Source organism: Pagrus major, chromosome 11 (assembly GCF_040436345.1).
Source record: "Pagrus major chromosome 11, Pma_NU_1.0".
Classification (NCBI taxonomy): Eukaryota; Metazoa; Chordata; class Actinopteri; order Spariformes; family Sparidae; genus Pagrus; species Pagrus major.
Window position 1 is genome coordinate 12,753,883 of NC_133225.1, and position 23,080 is coordinate 12,776,962.

At 44.8% G+C, this 23,080-nt stretch overlaps 1 protein-coding gene across 2 annotated transcripts in view; it reads right to left on the reverse strand.

Annotated features, from left to right (window-relative positions):
• ssbp4 (single stranded DNA binding protein 4) overlaps positions 1 to 23,080 on the reverse strand; it is an 88,497-nt gene that overhangs the window by 20,200 nt on the left and 45,217 nt on the right. For both annotated transcript variants that reach the window (XM_073476915.1, XM_073476914.1), the window contains exon 5: positions 2,946 to 3,035. In XM_073476915.1, the coding sequence (XP_073333016.1) occupies positions 2,946 to 3,035 (90 nt within the window). The remainder of the gene's footprint in view (positions 1 to 2,945; positions 3,036 to 23,080) is intronic.

Below are 23,080 nucleotides of genomic sequence, written 5' to 3' on the forward strand. Positions count from 1 at the left end.
ACACTACAGACTGACCTCACCTCCAGTGTAACAGATGAGAATGTGAGTAAAATCTCTATGCGGGAGAGAAAGATTAAAAAAAGTCTGCTTTCCCTTCACCTGAATGAATAAATGAACTGCGGGAAACTCAGTAGCGTGCACTTTCAGCGCCGACCGCAACCATTAGTTCACCAGGGAGTGAACGTCAGCTACCTGAGCAGTGTGTGTGTGTGCATGTGTGTGTTGTTTTAGCTGTAGCCGAGGTTGAAAGATGCCATGTGGACACAGCACAGCACATTTAAATATCCTGCTTGATTCAGGGAAAGCTGTTGTAAAGTTTGGAGAGGTGCAGGGGAACATTTTGTCTGTGTTTCTGTGCGGTACATCGAGTATCTGTTCACACTTTTATTTTTTTGTTTTCTTTACCTTTGCTGCTCGGATTTGCTTAGCTAAGCAAAGAGACGAGAGTGAATATTGCTGTCCCCACTGCCTATCCTGTCTGTCTATCTGCCTGTCTGCCTGTCTGCCTGCCTGCCTGCCTGTCTGTCTATCTGCCTGTCTGTCTGCCTGTCTGTCTGTCTGTCTGCCTGTCTGTCTGTCCCATGCACACAGGGTCTATTTATGGAAAGCAATGTCACTCATGCAACACCATCAGATAGCTTTCTCCCAGGCCTGCTCACTGCTCATACATCATTAACATTCTCCACGACCCTCGCACGCATGCACACACACACACACACATACACACACACAACATGCTGTCAATCAACCCGTGCAAGACAACGCTGACAAATGGCTATACAGTTCCACACTGTATATATGTATTTACATCAGGCATAGTAGACGTCCAATCGGAGCGGATTTGTAAAAAATGCTGAATACGAGGGGCTTCATGGACATTTTGTTATTCTTACAACTGGATAACAAAAGCAGACATCCAAATACGTAAAAAATTAGAGCTGCAATTACCATTAATTTGCAATTTAGATTATTATTTCAGATTATTTTTTCAATTAATAGTAAAAAATGTGCATCATTGTTTCCAGGTCTTCAGATCAACCCCCTGTGATATTCACTTAGCGGAAAAATGTGGCAAATCCTCACACATGAGATGGTGGGACTGACAAATGTTTGGCACTTTTGCTTGAAAATTTAACTGAAAAGCATTCATTGGTTATCAAAACAGCAATTCATTTCCCGTAAACCACTAATGATCTCAGCACTGATTGTTAAATTCTTAATTCAGGAGTCAACACTGTCATCAGACATATTCACTTTCCTGCGTTTCTTAAGTTAGATGAGAGGATTGATACCACTCTCATGCATGTTCTTTAAATAAGAAGCTATAGCTGATAGCTTATTAGCTTAGCTTAGCATACATATACATGCAAATATACAGTATATGTATCCCTTTAGACACTAATGTCCTTAACTTGTCCAGAGCCTGCCAGTGCCTCTAAACATCACAAATGAATGTCTCAATGGTTTAGCCTAGCTTTAGTGGAGAAATGTGTCAAACAAATTGATCAGTTAGCTGAAGAGATGCTAATAGGTGGATTTTGTTGACTTTTGACAGTGCTAGGCTAAATATTTCCCTGTTTCCAAGTCAGAGCTGGAAATGACGTCACACCATAGTTGACATTCCAGTACGGCACGTAGGAATACCGGAATACAGGTTAGCCATTGTTAGCAAAACCAGTTGACAACAACACATTACACTGTATTTCGCGCATTAAAACATCGAAGCCACATGTCCACAGATGGAAGTTGGACAGTGTGTGTGTAAGACTGATTTAATGACAAACAAGTAAGACATGTTGGATTTTGAGGTCGAGGTTGATGAGGTGCGAAATTCAACTTCGACGCTGTTCCAGTTGAAACTGCCGACTGGGAACTCGGAAATTTCAACTTCCCTGTTCAAATGAAATGCACCACCATTCTTAACGCTAAGCTAAGCTAACCAGCTGCTGGCCGGAGCTTCAAATTTACTGTACAGACATAACCGAGCGGTATCAAGCTTCTAATTCAACTTTCAGCAAGAAGCTAAATAAGTGTAAAAATTTGAAACTACTCCTTTAAAGGCTCTTGTACAGCTTACAGTTTTACACAAACTATGGACTTTTGATTTTGGCACAGTGTTTACCATCAAAAGACTGCCTGTCCTGCCCTTGATAAAAAGACACAGCCACTTTTATTCCTTCACCTTCACAAAAATGTAACTGCTCCCAACGTGTGCATAATAAAAAGATGTGTGAAATATTTACAGGTGATTTTGTGTGTAACTACTGTTCCACTTAAACAATTGTCTTGATAGTTAAATTCTTTTAGATGATACAATCGTTCAGTGAATATCTTCAGGTGTGCAGATATTTTAAGCGTTGTTGGTGAAATGTGTGTCAAAGTGTTAAATAAGGCTCGCGTGTGTGCCTGTTTGCGTACGAGAGAGAAATGAGGAGTGATGGAAATGGAGAGCGTGTGTGTGTGTGACCTCGTCAGCCTCAGAGACAGCCTTCAGAGAACAGTGATGACAGGAGGAATTAGTGAAGCAACACAAACCAAGAGAAAATAGCCTCCTCTCCTCTCCTCTCCTCTCCTCTCCTCTCCTCTCCTCTCCTCTCCTCTCCTCTCCTCTCCTCTCCTCTCCTCTCCCTATTACCCTCACTTAAAGACATTTCATATATGACTGGCTACCAAGCTTTAGAAAGGAGTCAGTTCGTCGAATCTACAGCAGAGCACCAGGAGTTAACAACCCGAGCATGGACATATGGGACGGAGGCAGAGAGACAGAGAAGGGAACACATCTGGACAGGGATTAGGACAGCTAAAGAGGCTAAAAAAGGAGGAGGAGACAGAAGGATAGGCTTAGTGGTGGCTACGGGAGGGGCGGGGGAGCTATCGGGGGCGTGCGAGGGCTGGAGGTGGGGGTGGGCGAGGGTTGAAGTCAGCGAGAAAGTTATTTTTCTTACTTGAAAGAAGCCTGGGGGCATAGGTCCTCCTGGCATGCCATCATTGGGTGGCATGTTGCCCATCACTGGACTGGGAGCAGCGGCCGCACTCTGAAAAAAACACACGAGGAAGAACAGCATACTGTCAGTGTTCATGTTCACCATCAGCAAGGTGTAAAAATAATCACTGAAAATAATGGAAATGGCAGAAATTATTGGTCACAAAACTTGCAGCCCTGATAACACTCAGCGAATCTCGGCCCACAAATGGAGCAATTACTGATAACTGATGAAGATAGGATTCTTTAGTCACGGTGATGAATTATTTGATGAAGGGCACAAAGCTATCTTGTTAAGATGCAGATAGTTTAGGAGGAACATCACGGCTTCGGCGTGCTTCCAGTGAACTTTAGTTTGTCTGAACGCACCAGATGGTCAAATAAATTGCACCTTTTCTGGACGAGCTGAACAAGAAAATGTAGAGTTATGAACAGGAAGTTTGTTTCTTTTTTCAAAAAGCATAGGAGACAAACTTTTGATCTGCCTACTACAGAAACTATGTGAAGATGTACAGACTGTACATATACACAATGTCTGACTGAACAATAACACTCTTCAAGGTCCACACGCAACACTCCAACTGTTTCAAAATGAAAGCTCCTCCATGTAGAGCTACAGATCAAATGTCAAAGTTCTGTTTTTACCGATTTAAATATGCATCCTTTTGTCTTTTCAGCAAGAATAAGGATTTGATCAAGCTTTCTTGCCGGCTTTACTTGCCAACAGTTTTACACTCAATATTACAGACATTTCGTTGAGTAAAAGTATTGAGGTTCATTATCCAGACCACTCCCATGCTTCGAAGGATTTAGTTAAATTCCTAGCAATGTTTCTGGCATCATTTCCTTCATCTTTGCTCTCAATCATAATGATTTTCAACATCAGGGGGAAGACAGATGTGACACTCTGCTGCTGCTCTGGTTTTTCTTCTGAGGCAGTGAGGCTGACAGTCGGTGTTTGGTCATGACTGCTTAGTCTGAGCTCTGAGAAATTCACAGAGCGATGAGACGAGGAGACGAAAAAGTTACCCAGAGAACAAATTTTCAGTCAGAATGTGGAGCCAGTTCAGTCCAACGCTGTGGAGGAGGGATTATAAAGCTAAAAACAACCCTCCTCCCATACTGACACACTGTCAATGACCACAGTGTTTCTTGAACCGTAACCAAGTAGTTCTAGTTGCCTACACGTAGCTCAACCACGGAAGTGATCAGAAGATCTGAAAAATGCTCATAATGAATCATCTCAGCGATTAGGTCGGAGGACTTGTTGCACAGTCATAGAGAAGTTAGTTGGTGTTAATTCTGTTTATTTTATGAACAACATCTGCTAGCTGCCAAACATAAGACAATTCAGAAAATCAAGAAACACACATACACACACACACACACACACACACACACACATACACACACTGCTCTACTCCGGCCCCTCCCCCCACTGTAACTGGAGCTTCACTCACTTCCCGAGCAAACAATCCCTCCATCCCTCGGCTGACCCGCACAGCCCAGACGCTAACTAACAGGCCCCGGGGCCATGAGGCAGGACACACACATGCTCTGAGGTCTGTGTGTGTGTGTGAACCGCATCAGTTCCTCCCAGCCTCAACAGCAGACAAGCAGGCAGACGATAAGTCAAGAGTATCAACCAAAACAGACAGTCAAGGAAAGTTATTAGTAATAATTCACGTTATTTATCAAACACAGTCCTCTGAGCGCAGAGACGGCCCGATACACAGGTCAACTGAAAGATTTAAAGTTCATGATAGCTCGACACTAACACGTCTGATATGAGGTTTATGCACAGTTTTCTGCCAAGTACTTTTTAAAACTTCTAGAGGATTGTCGCAGCAGGTTGTCAAAAATATCCATATATCGATACGTATCAATTCTGAATATTTGAACCGGTTTCAATACTCATTTTCTTCAGTATCAATACACTGGTACCAGCTGCTCATGCTTGCACGCCCTCCATGTGTCAATTTTTCCCTATGGTATTGAAAGGGTTATGAAATATCAGCATTTTTCAAGGAATTGTATAGAAGATAAAAATTCAAGTATGGTAACACTATCTGGGACATGTACAAAGTGGCTGCAGCATTCACAACCTCATTCTGGCTGAGGACCGTTGTTGCATGTCATCTCTACCCATGTTTCTTAAGTGCTAACTATCAAATTAGGGCAATAAATGCCAAATAAATAAATCTTGAAAAGAGACTTCCCTGTAGATGTTTTCACAAGTCGAGACCAATCGAGACCAAACCCACAACCAGACTCCGTCCAGATTATGTTCGGAACAAAGGGTCAGATCTAGTTATATTGTTGCTTTTCTCAGGTCTACGCGTCAATATGTGTAGACCCACTATTGGCTCTGATCACAATCATTATCATTGTAAGATAAAAATGTTTTTTTTGAACCGTGAATTTCAACAGCTGCTGCTTGTTGGGTCCCACTTATACCCAACCCAAAAACAAGAGGAGTCAACCTGTATATGATACGACACGATACGATGTGATACGAAACGATACGATACGTACGATACGATACGATACGATACAATATAGTAGCTTTCTTATATAACCCTTGCCAAGAACACCATACAATTCTAATAAATGAATACATTTGACAGAAAAATAAAGAAATGAATAAAAAATTACTGAACATGCCCCATGTGAGGAGCTACTTTTGCTTATTCAGTCACCCGGTCCTGAAAAAGAGGCTCTCCAGGCAAAAGGCTTGCAAACAGGTTGGTTTTTCCAGCGGTCTGTCTCGGATCATGTCCAAATTTTGGACCAAACACCTCTACAGCAGACATAACAGAATGACGTTTGATTGATGGGGCAACTTTACAGAACAAAAAAAACCAAAGCGATGTAACACACTTCTGACCTCTAACTGGGCCCTATAAAGTGTATAGTTGTGAGCTGTTTATTGAACAATGGGACAACACACAAAGAGTCAATTCTGTATAAACACACACGCGCACACACACACACCAGGAGAGAACAAGAAAAGGAGGATGGAATGAGAACAAGAGGAGGAAGAGAGGAGGCCAGAGGTAGCTGGATGAACGGCAGGGCATCTCAGGGAGTGAGGAAGAGTGAATGGAAGTGGTGCTGGCATGTAAGTATGTGTGGCGAGTGTGTGTGTGTGTGTGTGTGTGTGTGTGTGTGGCTCCACAGTACTCAGGTGAAGCAGCAGCAAAAGGCCCCTTCTCCTAGTTGCCATGACAACCCCGACCTCAGCTCCTGCTCTCCAGTGCCCATTAAAACCCTCAGGCCGTCAATCATCAGCATGGCCAGGGAGCAGAGAGAGGGAGGTGGGGGGAGGAGGTGGGGGGGAGAGAGAGAGAGAGAGAGAGAGAGAGAGAGAGAGAAGAAGAAACAGAGATGGAGTTTAAAGCAGCCTGTGGCTTTTGATAGCTGCCCTGTTTGCCACTATCTTCCTCCTTTTCTCTCTCTGCACACAAACAAACCTGACACACACACACACACACACACACACACAGACACACACACACACTCCTCTGTCTGTCTCACCCTGTCCCCACCTCCATACAACCATTAGGGCTGCATTATCTTCATTCCTTTCACACAAATTCTCATGCGAGCTATCTTCATCCAGTTTAACTAATGATCTGGCTTGTTGGCCACGTTCAACATCTTCAGTCTCAATACTGCATCCGTCCATACCTCCTCCTCCATACTGGAAAAAGAGCTTCCAGATCAATTAAGTATTCAATATTTTAGAAATGTGAAGCTCTCTGTTCGTTTATTCTCTCTTCCAGTACGTTCTCCGTTGTGTGACTTTGTTTCTTGAGGGAAACATACATTTTTTTCCAACTTGCCTTCGCTCTTTTATCATGTCTCTGCTAGCAATTTGAAGGGTCGTGTACAGGTGAAAGCTCCTGAACGCCTAGGAAACCAGGGAACAATCTACTTTCGTTTGTACTTTTGACATTTTGAGAAAAACATTTACTGTAAATTGCTTTTTTGCTGAGACAGTAAATATGAAGCTAGAGCGAGCACCTGGTTAGCTTAGCTTAGCTTAGTGTAAAGACTGAGAACAGGGGGGAACAGCTAGCCTGGATCTGTCCAAAAATGACAAGGACCTCTGGAGCTCGCTAATTACAGGTGATATATGTAAGAATTAGCCACCTGAAGGTCACTTCAATAAAGTAGGGGTCAGCATATGACCAGAGTAACCGCTAACTGTTGCTAAATGTAGCTGCCGTAAGATAGTTAGCTCAGTGAGCCGCGCAGCTACCTGATCAGACTCGGAGTTGTATTACAAGACAGAACAGACCGGAGCTAGCTGGTTTGCATGCTAACTTGTGACATAATGTTAATTAATCCTTCAAAAAGTGTACAAAATTTCCGCACATAATCCCCCGTAAAGCAACAACTTCTAATTTTTATACTGTTATAACATGTCAATTGGCGAGCTTTAGAGGTGATGTTAGGGGGATATTGTTACTTTCAGACAGAGCCAGGCTAGCTCTTCCCCCTTGTTTCTGGTCTTTGTGCTAAGCTGAGCTAACTTCTACATGCACTACCTACATATTCAGCATACAAATTTAAGAGTGGCATCAATCTTCTCATCTAGGTCTTGGCAAGAATATTCCATTGAAGGTTGGTAATAACTATTTTATGACATCACCTGGTTTGTGTGTCTAACTGAACTACACAATGCAGTTTTCATGTTAATGATATCACTAATGTGAAAAATATGGCTCTTTTATTCATAACGCAAACTATTCTTATCTTTCAAACAGGGGATGCATTAAAAGAGGCTGTTCTATAATCAGGGTCATTTTATTCATCTCCGTACTGTATATTCATACTGTAGGCTGAGACATAAAGGACTCTATGAGTTTTCTCTCTCTGAGTAAATGAGAAAGAGTAGTCGTTCTGTAAAATTAAGCATGTATTTGATCATTTCCTCGAACAGAGGGAGTCTGCTCCCCTTTCGCCCCTGGTTGTGATCCTCTTTAGCTCCACAGTGGAGGCTGGCCGGCTAGCTGGCTGGCTGGATGGCCCACAGACAGTGAGTGAGCGGCTCTATCTGTCCAGTGATCAGACCTCAGCTTCCAGGGGGTAATGGATCTGCTGTTATCTGGGTCCAGACAAGCAGGCCAACACACTGCTACCTGCTGGCCACAACAACACTGATACCGACCTGTGAGTGCTTGTGTGAGTGTGTGTGTGTGTGTGTGTGTGTCTGTGAGTATACTGTATGTGTGTGCGGGTCTGTGTTTCTTTCAGATCGCAAGGACTCTGCCTGGACTGACCGTACAGTCTTCAGCAACTCCCACACACACTCTATATCCCAAAAACACACACACACATATATACACACACACACACACACACACACACACACACACACACACACACACACACACACACACACACACACACACACACTGTGTAACGTCATCACAAACACATGAAAATGTTAAAAGTCCATCACGGCACCCTGAGGCTCTGAACATAAAGTTTTCACACGCACACACACACACACACACGCAGTCCAGTTCAATTCTTCTGCGAGCTTACATTATTCAGTCACTTCTCTCTTCCTCTCTCTCAGTCTTTGCAGAGCAGAGCTCCACAGCTACACAAAAAAGCACAAACTGTGAATACTGCTGAAAAAGCAGACGGGCTGAAGCTGTTAATGTAAATAACTTGTCCTTGGTGCAAAGAAAGGGTGAGGCTTACTAAGAAAAAGACTGATAATTCAGTTAAAATTGAGATCCGTGCAGGAATAAACCGAGTTGTGTTCATGCTCCATTGTGTGTCTGTCCGTGAGCTCTCTGTGACTTGCAGGCTGATTAGCAGCAGACAAACTGTTGGTTTCCGTAACAAAAATAGGGATTCCTCTAACTGTCATCACCCTCTCCTCTCAGCTGCCCCATTTGTCCTTCTGTCACAGCCCTCCTTCTCCTCCTCAGCTTCGAGTGCTCCAATAAGTCTGTCAGTGAAGTCAACTCTATAAGGATTAGCGGAGGAGAGGCAGGAGTGCAAGCAGGGCTGCCGGCCGACAGACGGGTCTAATCGATGGAAGACGGAGAGCTGCTGGGCTGCTCTGCCAGGAACCCGACTCCCAACCCTGCCACATGGAAATGCCCTCGATGGCTGCTCTCTGCACAGGCATGCGTACACACACACACACACACACACACACACACACACACACACACACACACACACACACACACACACACACACACACACACAACAGGTATGCAGCCATTACTATGCTCACTCACACACAGTGACTATGCATGGGAGCGTACTGTATATATTACACACACACACACACACATATGCCGTTGCCTTCCCATTGCTCCGGCAGCTGTTATGTCAATCAGGTGAATTAATTACCGGTAAACAAATCTGCTTGGGATCCCCCCACAGAACACACACAAACACAAACAAACACACACACACACACACACACACACACATCCCTTCTCCTCGTATCCCAAGCATCTCTTCCCAGCATCAGGGCCCCAGGAGCCTGGAGCTGCCTCCCAGCAACCCAGACACCGCTCGGAGCTGGAAGCCCAGAGGGAAGGCACTGTGGCTGGGGGACCTCGCAGCGGCTCTCCCCCTGCTGCCCCGGAGCACCTGCCTTTACTCCCGCTGCTGCCTCTCAGGCTAACCAATCAACCTATGGCAATTCAGACACACCACCTGACAGGGAAGACAACACACTCCGCGGATGCAGATGGCATCAACACACAGATTTGTGCACACGTAATATATGCACACAGACACGTGAAAAAAATGCTTGAGATGAAACAAATGAGTGCAGAAACGCAGACGACTCTGCTCGTCAATTCCTGCCTCCTGTAAACATGATATTGATGTGCTGACTCTCTGGTGGCTGGATGGCTGCGGACTGATCCATACCACATGATAGACAAAACAACCAAAATAAATAAAGAAATTGCACATATTAGAACAATTGAGAATTCACGTTTAAAGCATAATTCCAGTTTAATACATAGTTTTGGTCATTGTTCCTCTTGGAGGTCGTGACATTGAACGGACAGAGTTCAATACTGAGTGTTTGTAGACACACGATCAGCAGCACAGCAATACTGTCACCCAAACTTTGTCTTATTCAGACCGACTCCCTGCTTCAACTTTGACCTATTGTACTTGCTGTAGATCTGGCTGACATGTTGCCTTGTTTACCACCTCTCTGATCGGCTACCCAAGCATTACACGTCCCTCTTGGCTTTGTTGTATCTGTGTTTGCATTTTTACAGATCATAGTTACACCTACAGAAATGAGAATAACTACTGTAAATTAAACTATGAATAAAACCTCTAAAATACACATTGTAAGTAAGTTCTTAGTTCAGGGCTGAAACAATTAGTCGGCAACTGTTTGAATGGTCATTCATTCAGCAGAAACGACAAACACTGCTGGATTCAAGCTTCTGAAAAATGAGGGTTTTCTGTCTTTTCCTGTTTTACGTTACTGGAAATGAAATATGTTTGGATTTTAAAGTGTAGGTTGGTGCAAAACAAGCGATTGAAAAATGTTCCAAGAAATTGTGATGGACACTTTACACCGTTTTTTTGACAGCCAACAGATGAATTCCTAAATCAATTATTCGAAAATGACTGAAATATGAATCAATAATGAGGATAATCTTCAGCTGCAGCACTAGTACAACAACAAGACTGATGAAACTCAGGAGCAAGAGTTGAACTGAACCCTACTTAAGTGCGAAACAATAAGCTAAATGACAGCGACACAAACACGCATAAACTGCGCAAAACACATTCAGTATGATTTGTAGTAATTTAGTAGCTGGCCACACACACACACATACACATACAGAAGCATAAACACACACACACACACACACACACACACACACACACACACACACACACACACACACACACACACACACACACACACACCCAGAAGCCTTTATTGGCGATGTCGGTAGATAATGACCAAAGGTTGGCGATGGCCTGCTGCTCGCTCTGGTGACCCTTTCTAACACAGGTCCCCCCTGCTGACACTGCTCTTTAATTACACACACACACACAAACACAAGTGCACACACACACCGATATGCAGCACACACCCCCTCCGCCCGTGGCCTTTCACTCCCTCATTAGGCAGTTGGTGTTGGGTGGAAAGCCACCAGAGAACCAGAGGACAGGGTGTCATGATGACGCTCGTCCACACACACACACACACACACACACACACACACACACACACACACACTGAACGAAAGAGGCAGACTGCCACATGCACTCAAAGCTATATGCCTAATTGAAGCTTATTAATGCTGCTAATTAGGGAATAATAGAATGCTAGGAGCTCAGAGACAAAACCCAACGTGAGTATTGTAGAAGAATGAAAGGTGTGTAAGTGATTGTCTGAGAGAGAGAGAGAGAGAGAGAGAGAGAGAGAGAGAGAGAGAGAGAGAGAGAGTGGGGGAGACAGGAGGGAGAGAGAGAGTTTGGGACAATGATTTTATCATGCTCTATCTCCCTCCTGTCATCTGAAATAACTGGCTGGTGTCACGCTACCACGTCTCTTATTCACCGAGTCCAGACATGGACCCTTTATCCAGCAGAGCTTCAGTCAACGCTCGGCTCTGCAGGTCAGAGAGGTCTGCAAATCAGGAAGGAGCGGGTAGATCATCTCCTGACAGGCCACTTCACAGGTGATGGTACAGTACAACACCTTTGACACGGCTAAAAAGCTGAAGCACGTTTCATTTCTGGGTCTGTTTCACTGGTTTTCCTTGTGGGACAAATATAAATAAATATCTTCCAGAGTAAAACATCTGCAGTCAGGGTCAGGTTCTCGTGTCAGTACCTCAGAATCAGAGAGCAAGACTGTCGCTCATCAGCTACCCTTTCAACAATCACACAGAGAGATCCATTATATAAGAAGCACTGAGAAGTCCCCCTCAGCCTCTGTAGACCAGAATGCAATGCAGCCACAAGACATGTACATTTTGCCAAGCAAGCGAGATGCTCGCTATTTTCAGCTACAGAACCTCAACCTCTGTCACCACTTTCATTGTCACTTTTAACTCTTTCCACCTACACGTAGAAAAACCACAGCAGAAAATCAAGGTTCAGGTTCTCAGCTGCAGTCTGAGGTTTGTAGAATATAATTCTAGGAAACACTGAGGGAGAAATGGTGACACAAAAAGTATATAAATTATAAGGAATTCATCACCAAAAAAAAAAAAAGACAGACACCGAGCATCTCAGACTGATCAGCAGCAGAGAATCCAACAGTGAAATCTTCCTTTGTACACACACACACACACAAGTACATGGACTGCAACCGCATATAGGTGTGTATGTACGTATGCGCACAGCAGTGACATTTAACGAGCAACACATCTGCAAATATTTAGTTTTTTCGTAGGTTCTGATGTCTACGTTCGTGAAGTAATTGCACTCTGTATGTTTGTCTCCTACATAGTCAGCCTTTACAACGTTACATATCAAGGAATATTTCCTGAAAGAACGAGATAGTGAGAAAAGGGGAAGGAATAGATTTTACTATATTAAAAAAAGATTTCTTTTAAATGGCAATTAGTCAGCACAGAGGAGGATGACAATTGGCAAAATGATTGTTCTCATTGATCTTAGAAACACCTTAGGAAATGATGATTATCACAGAACCAAAACACACAAACACTGGACTAAACACTGGAAATCATCAGTGTTGGGGCGATTTTTCTACTGCACCAAAACAAGCACGTTTTCAGAGGACAGATCCCAGAGTTTTGTATTCAAAATGCATCATTTCCTGTCTCATCAACACCAGCATCGACAGAAAGTAGCAAATGGAGGAGAGGGGATACAGTGTAAACCTCAAGGAACGGTGAATGCTACAAAGCTGCTACTTTTTTTAGGATGAACACTGCATGACACCTCCTCATTCATATCAGTGTGGCCAGTACGTCCTGAAAAAAAGGGGACCTGACTCAACTTTTGCAAGACTGCAGAACAAAGTCATTCCACTAAATGCTGCATTGACCTGACGCACTTTTTAAAGCAGGGCTGTATTAGCGGCTTATAATGCCAGCTGTAGACGCTGTATACATGTACACGGATGTTTCTTAAAACAAAGCTTTTTCTGTGTGTTTTTTGTCTTAATGTGAACAGCATTTTAGGTCTCTGAAAGGGACCTTTTAGAAAATGTGTTATTATATTGTTTACATTTAGAGAGACACAATACCCGTGTACATGTGGACTAAGACACTGACCATGTAATCACAATGTATGCAGGAGCCATATGTATGTTGTCAGATGAATCACTACAGCAGTATCAAGAGAGAGGAAGGGATTAGCAAGACACAAACTGGTAGTTGCAGATTATTTATGACTTGTTGATTCTAACTTACACTGTAATGTAAAAGCTTTACAATTTTCGACAGAAGCTCTGAAACAGACAGGGCTCTTTACAGACTCGACGACGCTGTCCATTAATTTCGCTGCAGTTTATCTAACCTACAGACTCACTCTCACACCTGCTACTGTTGGAATCAGTTGCAGCTCAAACTTTGCCAAGATTTAATAATATAACATAACACTTTATCAGCCAGACCTCCTACGGGACTATTAAAAATGAAAAGAGTCTCTGGCAACCTTGTTAGCAATATCTACCTCCTCCTTATTCTTTGGCATTCTTTCATATTCTCCCGCTCACTTCTTTTTTTTTCTCCCCCTCTCTCTCCTTCTCTCTTTCGAATGTTATGCTCCCACAACTGGATTTTATTTCTGCAGAGCCGAGAAGGTGCAAGATGAAAAGGAGAGGGAAGTGGTGGTACAGTATACTGAGAACATAGAAAAAGGAAAGGGAGAGAGCAGCCGGGGAGTTACAGACGGGCTGTACACATTCCATAGCGCCTAAAGCAACATGGTGGACCTGAAGCTGAAGTCAGACGTCTTTAGCTCGGAAAACAGTTTAAGAATTACCATATATTATCCTGTATAATGTGGTAATAGCAGAAATGAGCTGAGTAAACACTGTGCTGGGGAGACAGAATAAAAAGTCACAGCCAACTACTCCATTTAATATGTTCTGCTGTAACAATAGACCTGCACATTTGACATTCAGGCCAAATTCTCACCCGTCCACTCTCACAGTCTGTGCGTCCAATGCTTATGTTTAGACCAGACATTTAAAACCATCTCACGCCAGTCTGATCCACTCACCCCATTTCTATTTTGGAGTGTGTCTGTATACCTATGTCTGTGTGTGTGAGTGTGTGAGTGTGTGTGTTGCACCAGGCAGGAAGAGGCATTCCCATAGGAGCAGTCCTCCTGAGCGCCAGACATTGGGGGGTTGGGTACAGACACGCTACCAATTCCCATTTCATCTCCCAGAGGAACCACCATGTGGACCAAATGATCAACAAGATCGGATTCAAACATTTAGATAAATATAGAAATTCACATGAAGCTTTGCTGGTGCGTCATCTCCTCCGTCATACTCGTGCATACAGTACATTTTAAGACTAACGTACACATATAAGCCAAACGCACCAAACACAGGAGGATCAAGCAGTCTGTTAACGCAACAACCTTTGACGGGAGCGTTAAGAAGCTGTGATGGATTCTTGCAAACTCTCCTTTTGGTGATGTTTTCAGTTCTGATTGTGACACTTAAAGTATCAATCAAACAACACAGTACACAAAGCCAATCAGGGTGAGCATCTCAAGATTAACGACAAATAGCCTGTGCAATGTTAAACATCGCCTGTCCTCTCCAAAGAGTGTTCAGATTTCTAGCAAGTCTAATGCCAAGTTGAGCCTGATCAGCTGTCCTGGTGCAGGTCCAAAGGTTAGTCAGGTTCGAGTCTTTAAACTCAGTGGCCTTGAGGACCCAGGAGCCAAACACCACCTAACCCAGTCTCCTGCCAGACAGGAGGAGGAGGAGGAGGTGGAGGAGGTGAGGGGAGACAGAAAACCGCATTCCCAAGACAATGGACGGTCTGTGGGACTTGCCGAAACTCTGAGGGCCCTGGGGCACGTTGAGGAAAGAGGGAAAAATTGAGGGAGGAAGGCAAAAAAGAAAGATGTTAAGAAGAGTAAGAACAGAGGTCAGAAAAGAGAAACAAAAAAGAGGAAAGAAAGAAAATAACGGGGAGGCCAAATGAAGAGAGAGAGAGTGGCCAAATAAGGAGGAGGTGTAAGAGAAAAGGAGTGCTGGCACCGCTGTAGGGAACCGATAAGGAGAAAATGGGATGGGGGGGTGGGGGGGTTGCTGCTTTCAGTAACGCAGGGAGCAAGACATGGAAAAGGAAAAAAAAAGAGATTGACTGTTAGTGCTGATTCTTTAGTTTACCTATGATCGCCTTCAGTTCAGTCAGTACTCGTGCTTAAACTCATGTCACATCATTCAAACCATTAATATGAGCAGCGATGTGGAAAAACAATGTTTACGTCAACCTACTTGCCCAGGTTTCCCCGAAGAAAGAGAGGTGGCGAACCACCGAGACCAACACATCTCATATCAAATTTTGGTTTGTTGTTTTACATGAAGGTTCATGTTTTTTGTTTTAATCTTGTGTCATTGTTTACGTCAACCTGCTTATCCCGGGTTTCCCCCAGCAAACAGCCCAGACTAGCACATCTCGCCTCCTAATCAAACCTCTTCTCGGATCAACATTTGCTGATTTAAACAGCACCATTGCTCTTTTTTAACCTGAAGGTTAGTGTCTGGTGGCCGGCCTTCACTTTAAAATGTAGGAAACTCTCTAGTCGTCATTACGAGTAGGAGCTATGGAGAATTTCTGGCAGCTACGAAAATCTCCCAATTCACAAAAATACCCACTAACCCTTGCAATAATCTGCTGGAGGGACCTTGTTCCAATGGGTTATTTCTCAATCTTTCCCATCCTCCCATTAGTGAGTAGATACCATGCCACCAATGATAGCTGGCAGAACGAGACGGAGGGTCACTTACTACTATACCTGCCTGCCTCCTCCCTCTCTGATCCTCCGTTAGCTCCTCCCCCTGTACATCCCTAGAAGACACACTGGGAGATAAACAGCCTCGCTAGGACCTGCTGACCTCTGGACCACCAGTCGACAGGCTCCCAGAGTTCAGCAGGGCCTGACACACAATGAGATCTGACATTAATGTGCTCTATTTGCATTCTTGCTTCCAGGAACTGTTTCGGTTGCCAGGCAGCGTGGCTCGTAGCTTGCCATAGCTTGTTGTCAGAGACAGCGGCGTCAGGGAGGTGCTCTTTCAGGGATGATTTAGACTTCCATTTCAGGGACACCGGCCTTTCATCCTCCACACGAGACAAGACAGAGTGCGCAGGAGCAGCTAGTTCTCATCCGGCTATACTCGGAGGTCAAAGAGCCAACGCTTACTGGGTCGGACCCAGGCGCCGTCATTTGGACGGAGGGTTGACAAATATTTACTCCGGAGGTGTCGTGCAAGGGGAGAAGATGAAGATGAGGAAGAGGAGGGGAAGATTTCCAGAGAGCACCTCACTTTCGCTTAACACAAGCACGCACGGAGGCAGGCGAACTCTCACCAGCATCGCCATCAATAAATAAATAGAGGCTGACAGAAATATCCCCAGCATAGTCTCAGCCAGCGTAGCACAGCATTGGCACGCACAGCGAGAGAACCAGAGAGGGGACGACACGCACGCACACACACACACACACACACACATACACAGACTGAGACATGAAGATAAGACTGTGAGAGATAGCAACAGAGAGAAGAGAGCAAGAAGGAGGGAAACAGAGCGAATGAAAAGGGTCGCAGAGAGAAGAAGAAGAAGAAGAAAATAGAGACTTAAAGAAAGAGAAACAAGATGCTTCTGTTCTTTGTGCTTTGTTCTGGTCTCTAGTCAGTAGAAAGGATTAATGGCCGAGGTAAAAACATGCTTACTGTTCACTCCTGTTTGTAGGAAGAAGGGAGGGCAAACATCCCTCTTTGCCCCCACCTGCCCCACCCGATCCAGACCCCTTCTTTCCCCTCACCTCCTCACCCCAATAGACAGACACACCAGACCGGGCTGTGCTGCGCTGCAACACACACACACACACTCCGGAAACACACACACACACACACACACACATAACGACCCCCCTATCTGAGCCTCTGCTCCGTCACTCTGTCTGAACTTCTGGTTCTGATTTAGAAACAACCTCCTCTCATTCGCCTTTTTCTCTTCAATTCAACACACTCTCCCTCAGCATGTGTGTGTGTGTGTGTGTGTGTGCATGTGTGTGTGAGAGAGAAAGAGTGTGTGCGTGTGTGAGTGCGTGAGTAAAACTCTTGTCTCCTGCAAATGGATACACCAACACGTGTGCAAGCACAGCCTGAGACATTTATGCCCCCTGTGTGAGTTGTGGTTGCACACACATGTAGAGCTACAGACACACACACACACACACACACACACATAGAAGCAGAGACACACACACACACACACAGCATGCAGCACCCGAGATCATATTCATGGAGACACATGCTCCCCCTCTTCAATGATTAGTTTAAATATGCCAGTGATCACAGAACTGCAGGAAGACCCAGTACACAAGGAGCTAAACACACACACACACACACACACACACACACACACACACCATCCCGTCTCTATGCTCCAAAACACACACACACACACACACACACACACACACACACACACACACACACACACACACACACACACACACACACACACTTTTCATTTGCTGTTTCTCCTCCGAGCAGTGCCGGCAGGCTGCCAAGCTACACATAAACATGGTGCATTGCATTTCACAGCCTTTCTGCAGGTACAGTAATGCAAACACTGGAAAATATTCAAGCCACATCAGCGGCCCGGCTCACTCTCAATCGGAACCACGGCTTCAATAACTCTGATGGTTTTGCCATCAAATCGCACCAGCGGGTAATGAAAACATCGGCGGCTGTTGCGTGTCCTCCTGGTACAAATTAGAGCAAAGAAGCAGATTATATTTCATTATTAATACGTTTGGAGTTGATAAAATATGTTAATGGTTAAGAGTCCTGTAGCCTCTTAAGCAGAGCATTTTGTTGTATTTAATATTTTACATCATTGTTTTCTATTATTTGGTTTATTTAGGTGAAGAGCTTGACGGTTTTGCTGTTTCTCTGTCCTCGATTCTGTCTTTTTCTCCCTCTTCTGTTAATCTGTCACTTTCCCTTTTTCTCGATCTTCCTCCTTGAAGCCTGAACTGAAGCCTCGCACAAAACCAGCGACAAAATGACGAACATTTGGTTGATCTGTGTTTCAGCTGTGTGGATTTGTCACATTTATGCAGGATGTTGATGCCACTACACTGCCAGCAACCTTTAAGCTGTATGGGCAAACATGTTTCGGAGGGCAGGAGGGCAGGATTTTACTTCAGGTGTTTTCAGGTGATTCCTCTGACTACTGTGACTTCCACCAGAAACTGACACTGGGTAAGTGACGTCAGTTGTAATCTGCACGCTCTTAGCCTTCCAGGCTTTTAAGTGATGGCAGAAATTTAAGTTTTCTCGCCGCGAGATCAGTCCAAATAAGTTCATCATTTGCTCCTCTGGTCCACGAAAAGAAACACTTTGTGCAGAAATGAACAAAGTGAATTCTTCTAACACATAATTAACAAGTTTTTACTTGACTTACTATTTTCTGTTCTCCTCCGTAGACGGAGTCTGCAGCATCTCTGCTCCAGCAGAGGTGCACGTTGGCACGCTAAGCAACAAGACTTTTTATTAATATATAATGGCAGCTTTTCTTGCTTTTATCTGTGTGCTTAAAGAACTCTATCATTGTGGCAATATGAGTCAGTCCCTTTGTTTCAGAGAAATGTCTCTGCAACTGTTGGACGGATCGTGATACATTAAGACAATGTTCCTCTCAGCCTTTGATGATCCCTTAACTTTTCAACAGATCACAATTTAAATTAGTCTTTGGTTTAATGACAAAATATCTGCAAAATGAGTGACACTTGAGCTGCACTTCATGTTTAGTGCTACTTAACATGTGTAAGCATGCTAACACACTTTAAAAAGATGGTAAACATGGCCAGCACTGCTAAACATCAGCATGTTAGCTTTATCATTGTGAGCATGACGACACAGTGGCGTGGGCCTTAGCTCAAAGCGCCGCTGTGCCTACGTGCAGCCTCACAGAACTGCTAGCACAGCCGTAGACACTTGGGCTCGGTCCAATTTCACAAGGACAACCCTTCAAGACACTCATATGTCATCAGTTATCCTCGATGGCAGTTACGGGGACCAAACATTTCCACTATTTCTTCAACTGAGGGGATTTCTCTTGTGTGCTGGAGATGTTTTGAATAACTGTTCACGCTTTCCTCAATTAAAAAAGAACAATGCTTCATTACCTGGCCACTAGAGCTGCTTTATAGGCCAACATTAGCAACACTGCTCCTACCCTGCAAGCCTGCACTGATTACAGGAGTTATGTTCTGAACGTCATATAGCAACAAAGGGGGGGAATGCAGCCATGAAATACATCAAAACATGGCACCGTTGTGCACAAAGCAGCAACTAAAATGTAACGTAATCTAGCTAGATAGCTACCGAGACATCAGCGGACTAGCAGCGATTGTCTTATGCTTGCTATAAAGAAAAGGACCATAAGTGTGTCGCTGAAAAACCTCCGAGCAGCAGCAGTAGGGCAAAGGGGTGTATTGGGATTGAGCCTTAGTCTTGTTTAGACATGTTTTTCTAATCAACGGGAGAAAATCTGGAGACACAAAAACTTTCTCCCCACTGTTCGCTAAAAATATAGCGTGGTAGTAACTACTCAACAATATCTCCACTTCTGTCATGACCTTGAAGCCGCAAAAACCTGAACTTTCTCTCCCACTCAGCGTGGTCGGAAGGAAAGAAATTTGGTTTTGACGGTGTCCAGTTACGAGACATTTTAACATGATATGAGACCGGTGTTGAGAAAACACTGATTTCTCATGAACTGCACTAGAACACGTATGCACACATTAACAGACAAACCTGGACCAGCAGCTTGATCATACGACCCTGAGAAGATCATTTACACACATGCTTCCACACCCTTTAACACACACACACACACACACACACCGGCCTCCTCCCCTCTCTGCCCTCTCCCCCACCTCCTTCTCCCTTCTTCCTCCGCGTTCTCCCTCTTTATGTTAAACCTGCACAGCCCCGTGAGGAGAAATGTGGTCGTTTGCCTCCGTTATCTCCTTTTCTCTACATCACCCCCCTTCGCCCACCCACCCCCTTTTCTCTTTCTACCCCTTGCTTAACTTAGTCCCGCTTCTCTCTCTCTCTCTCTCTCTCCACTTCCCCCTCCCCCAACAGCCCTCAGCCAATGGCGTCCGGGTGTCAGGCAGCTCAGAGAAGCTGTTGTCATGGTGACGGGGCTCCTGTCTGTGCTCTGTCCCTCAGGCATCCCAGATCCAGAAAGCAGCAACGTGTTTACGTGAGAGAGGAGAGGAGAGGAGAGGAGAGGAGAGGAGAGGAGAGGAGAGGAGAGGAGAGGAGAGGAGAGGGAGGAGGAGGAGGAGAGGAAAACAGTGCTGGGGATAGACGTGAGGGACAGAGAGGAGGAGGAGGAGGAGGAGGAGGAGGAGGAGGAGACTGAGGAGGGAGGGAGAGAAAACTGCCCCACTTTGACCAGCTTTTGTTCTGCTGTGTCTTCGGGTTTGAAGGCCTTGCATGCATGTGTGTGTGTTTTTATGTGTGTGTGCGTGTTTGAGTGCGTGCGTGTGTGTGTGTGTGTGTGCCTCACATGGCCCTGTAGACACCCAGGCATCTCACACCCCTATTCCTGGCACCTCCACCCAATCTCTGACCTTTCCTGGACTCCAGCACGCAGACACACACACGGTCCTGACCCAGCAACACAATCACAGCTCTTTATAAGCCCCAACACACACGCACATGCACAACACACAAAAACACACACACACTCCCACATTCATCCAAGATCATGTAACCAGCCCAAAACACTTGCACCTGGTGTGGCCTAAAATAAGGTCCCCAGGCAGCCATGTCGCAGGGTGGCGTGATGATGACAGCAGCGCGGAGGGCCTGTGTTGACCACTGTGCTACTGACACACACACACACACAGACACACACACACAGAGACACACACAGTCTAGATCATTTATCTCCAGGGGGCATCTGTTGCTGATTGGTCGATGCCATCGTCTGTGCCCTGACCATGACACTCGCAGTATGGGGGTTTGCTCTTGCACATTTTAATGCTGTACAGCGTGTGTGTGTGTGTGTGTGTGTGTGTGCGTGTGTGTGTGTGTGTGGATACATAACTATTCCAATAGAGCAGGTGTTGAGCAGCACCCCAGGCCCTCCCTACTGTATAATGAACCCCGTCAGCTCCTCTGTCTGTATCAGTGGTGGCCTACTGCTCTATAGTCTCCACACTTGACTTCTTCCTGCTTTTCACAGGACAATCCAGCACGTTAATTGCAAGGTAAACAACTGAAGAGGAGCGTCAGCCCCGCAGGAGCTCTGTTCCTCTTCTCTCCTCTCCTCCCTCCCTCCTGTTCCTTCCTCTCGTCTTGTCTGAGGCGAGGTCGGTTAAGCCCCCCCTTCAGAATCAGAATCTGGACAAGCACCAGTTGGAAGCTAATCCGGCTCGCCGACTGGACCCCTCCTCCGAAACGGCACAGCGGGGGTGAGCTGATGAAAGGGAGGCTGATATGAGGGACATGAAAGGCATTGTAGAGGCAAACAGAGCGGCAGACACAGCCTGCCTCAGACCCCCGCGCTGCGTTCAGCACTGTACAACAAGCCATTTAGGACATTAAAACAGCACAAAAATCGTCAGAGTCGTTAGTCAAGCTTGAGGCTGCCGTCCAACTTTCTTTTCGCCCGGACGTTTCTACTCTGCTGCCACTTGATGCACAGGTTAAGGCACTTAATGTCTAAACTGTATTCACACTGTGTTCTATTAACAACCTGTTTGTTCAAGGCCAAACCTCTTGACCGAAACATTACATTCTTCTCACAGTGAATGAACAAAATTAGCCTCTATTGAAGTAAAAAAAAACCTAAAGCCTTAAGGCCAACCTAAAAGATCTTTTAACACAACCGCCCTGCCAATATAACAGATAAAATACGTAGTACTTCATATTAAATTGAAAAGATTGCTCCAAAATGGATTTAGCAGGTTTATTCACGAGCTGAATGCTGGTTGCTGAAAACTGGTGGGATTCTGCATGTGTGCATCCAAGACCATAACCAAAGTCCTTTAAGGCAAGTTTTGCCACTCAGCAGCCATCTTTGCAGTTATTTCATCAGGCAGTTATTTCAGGCTACCAAGACCAGGCCTCTATCTGAATGAGAGTTCACTTTCATTGGTTTCCAACAGGTTGTAAGCCGTTTCACACTTATTATGCTTTTTCGTTTTTTTTCCTTTCCTTCAGTGTTTTGGAAAAGTTTTTGAGCATGTAAAAGATCTTGAAAGTTAAAAAAAAGGTCAAAGTTCTCCTCTCTCCTACAGAAAACACTGCTCCTGAAACACCTCGTCAGTAGTCCCGCCTTTAATTCTGTGACTTTGTCACATCACACTACATCACCATGTCACACATATGCATAATTTCTGCCTAGCAGCTAGTTTGGCACGTAAGAAATGATTTAGCACAGCTGCTCTGTTGTTGTTGGCGGTGCTGGCTCAGGCATGTGTGAGCTGACCAATCAGAGCAGACTGGGTATTGAGGAGGAGGGGCCTTAAAGAGACAGGAGCTAAAACAGACCGCAGACTGAGGGGGAATACAGTGCTGTAACACTGGACAGCAAAAAATGTCTCCTTTAAGGGTCAATCCAGAGTGAAACCACTTGAGCAAAGGTGAGTTTAATGTACAATATTTGAATAACGTCACCTTTCTTGGTAATCGTGTGGGTAATCCTGTGCACGTCAATGCAACAACACCATTGGCTGATATGCACATGTAAAGCCCTTTGAATTGCATTTTGATTTGTTTGAAAGGTGCTACATAAATAAAGTTTGACTGATTGATTGATTGATTGATGTGTTTCCAGGTTCTGATGCTATAAAGCAGACGATCGGCTTTTG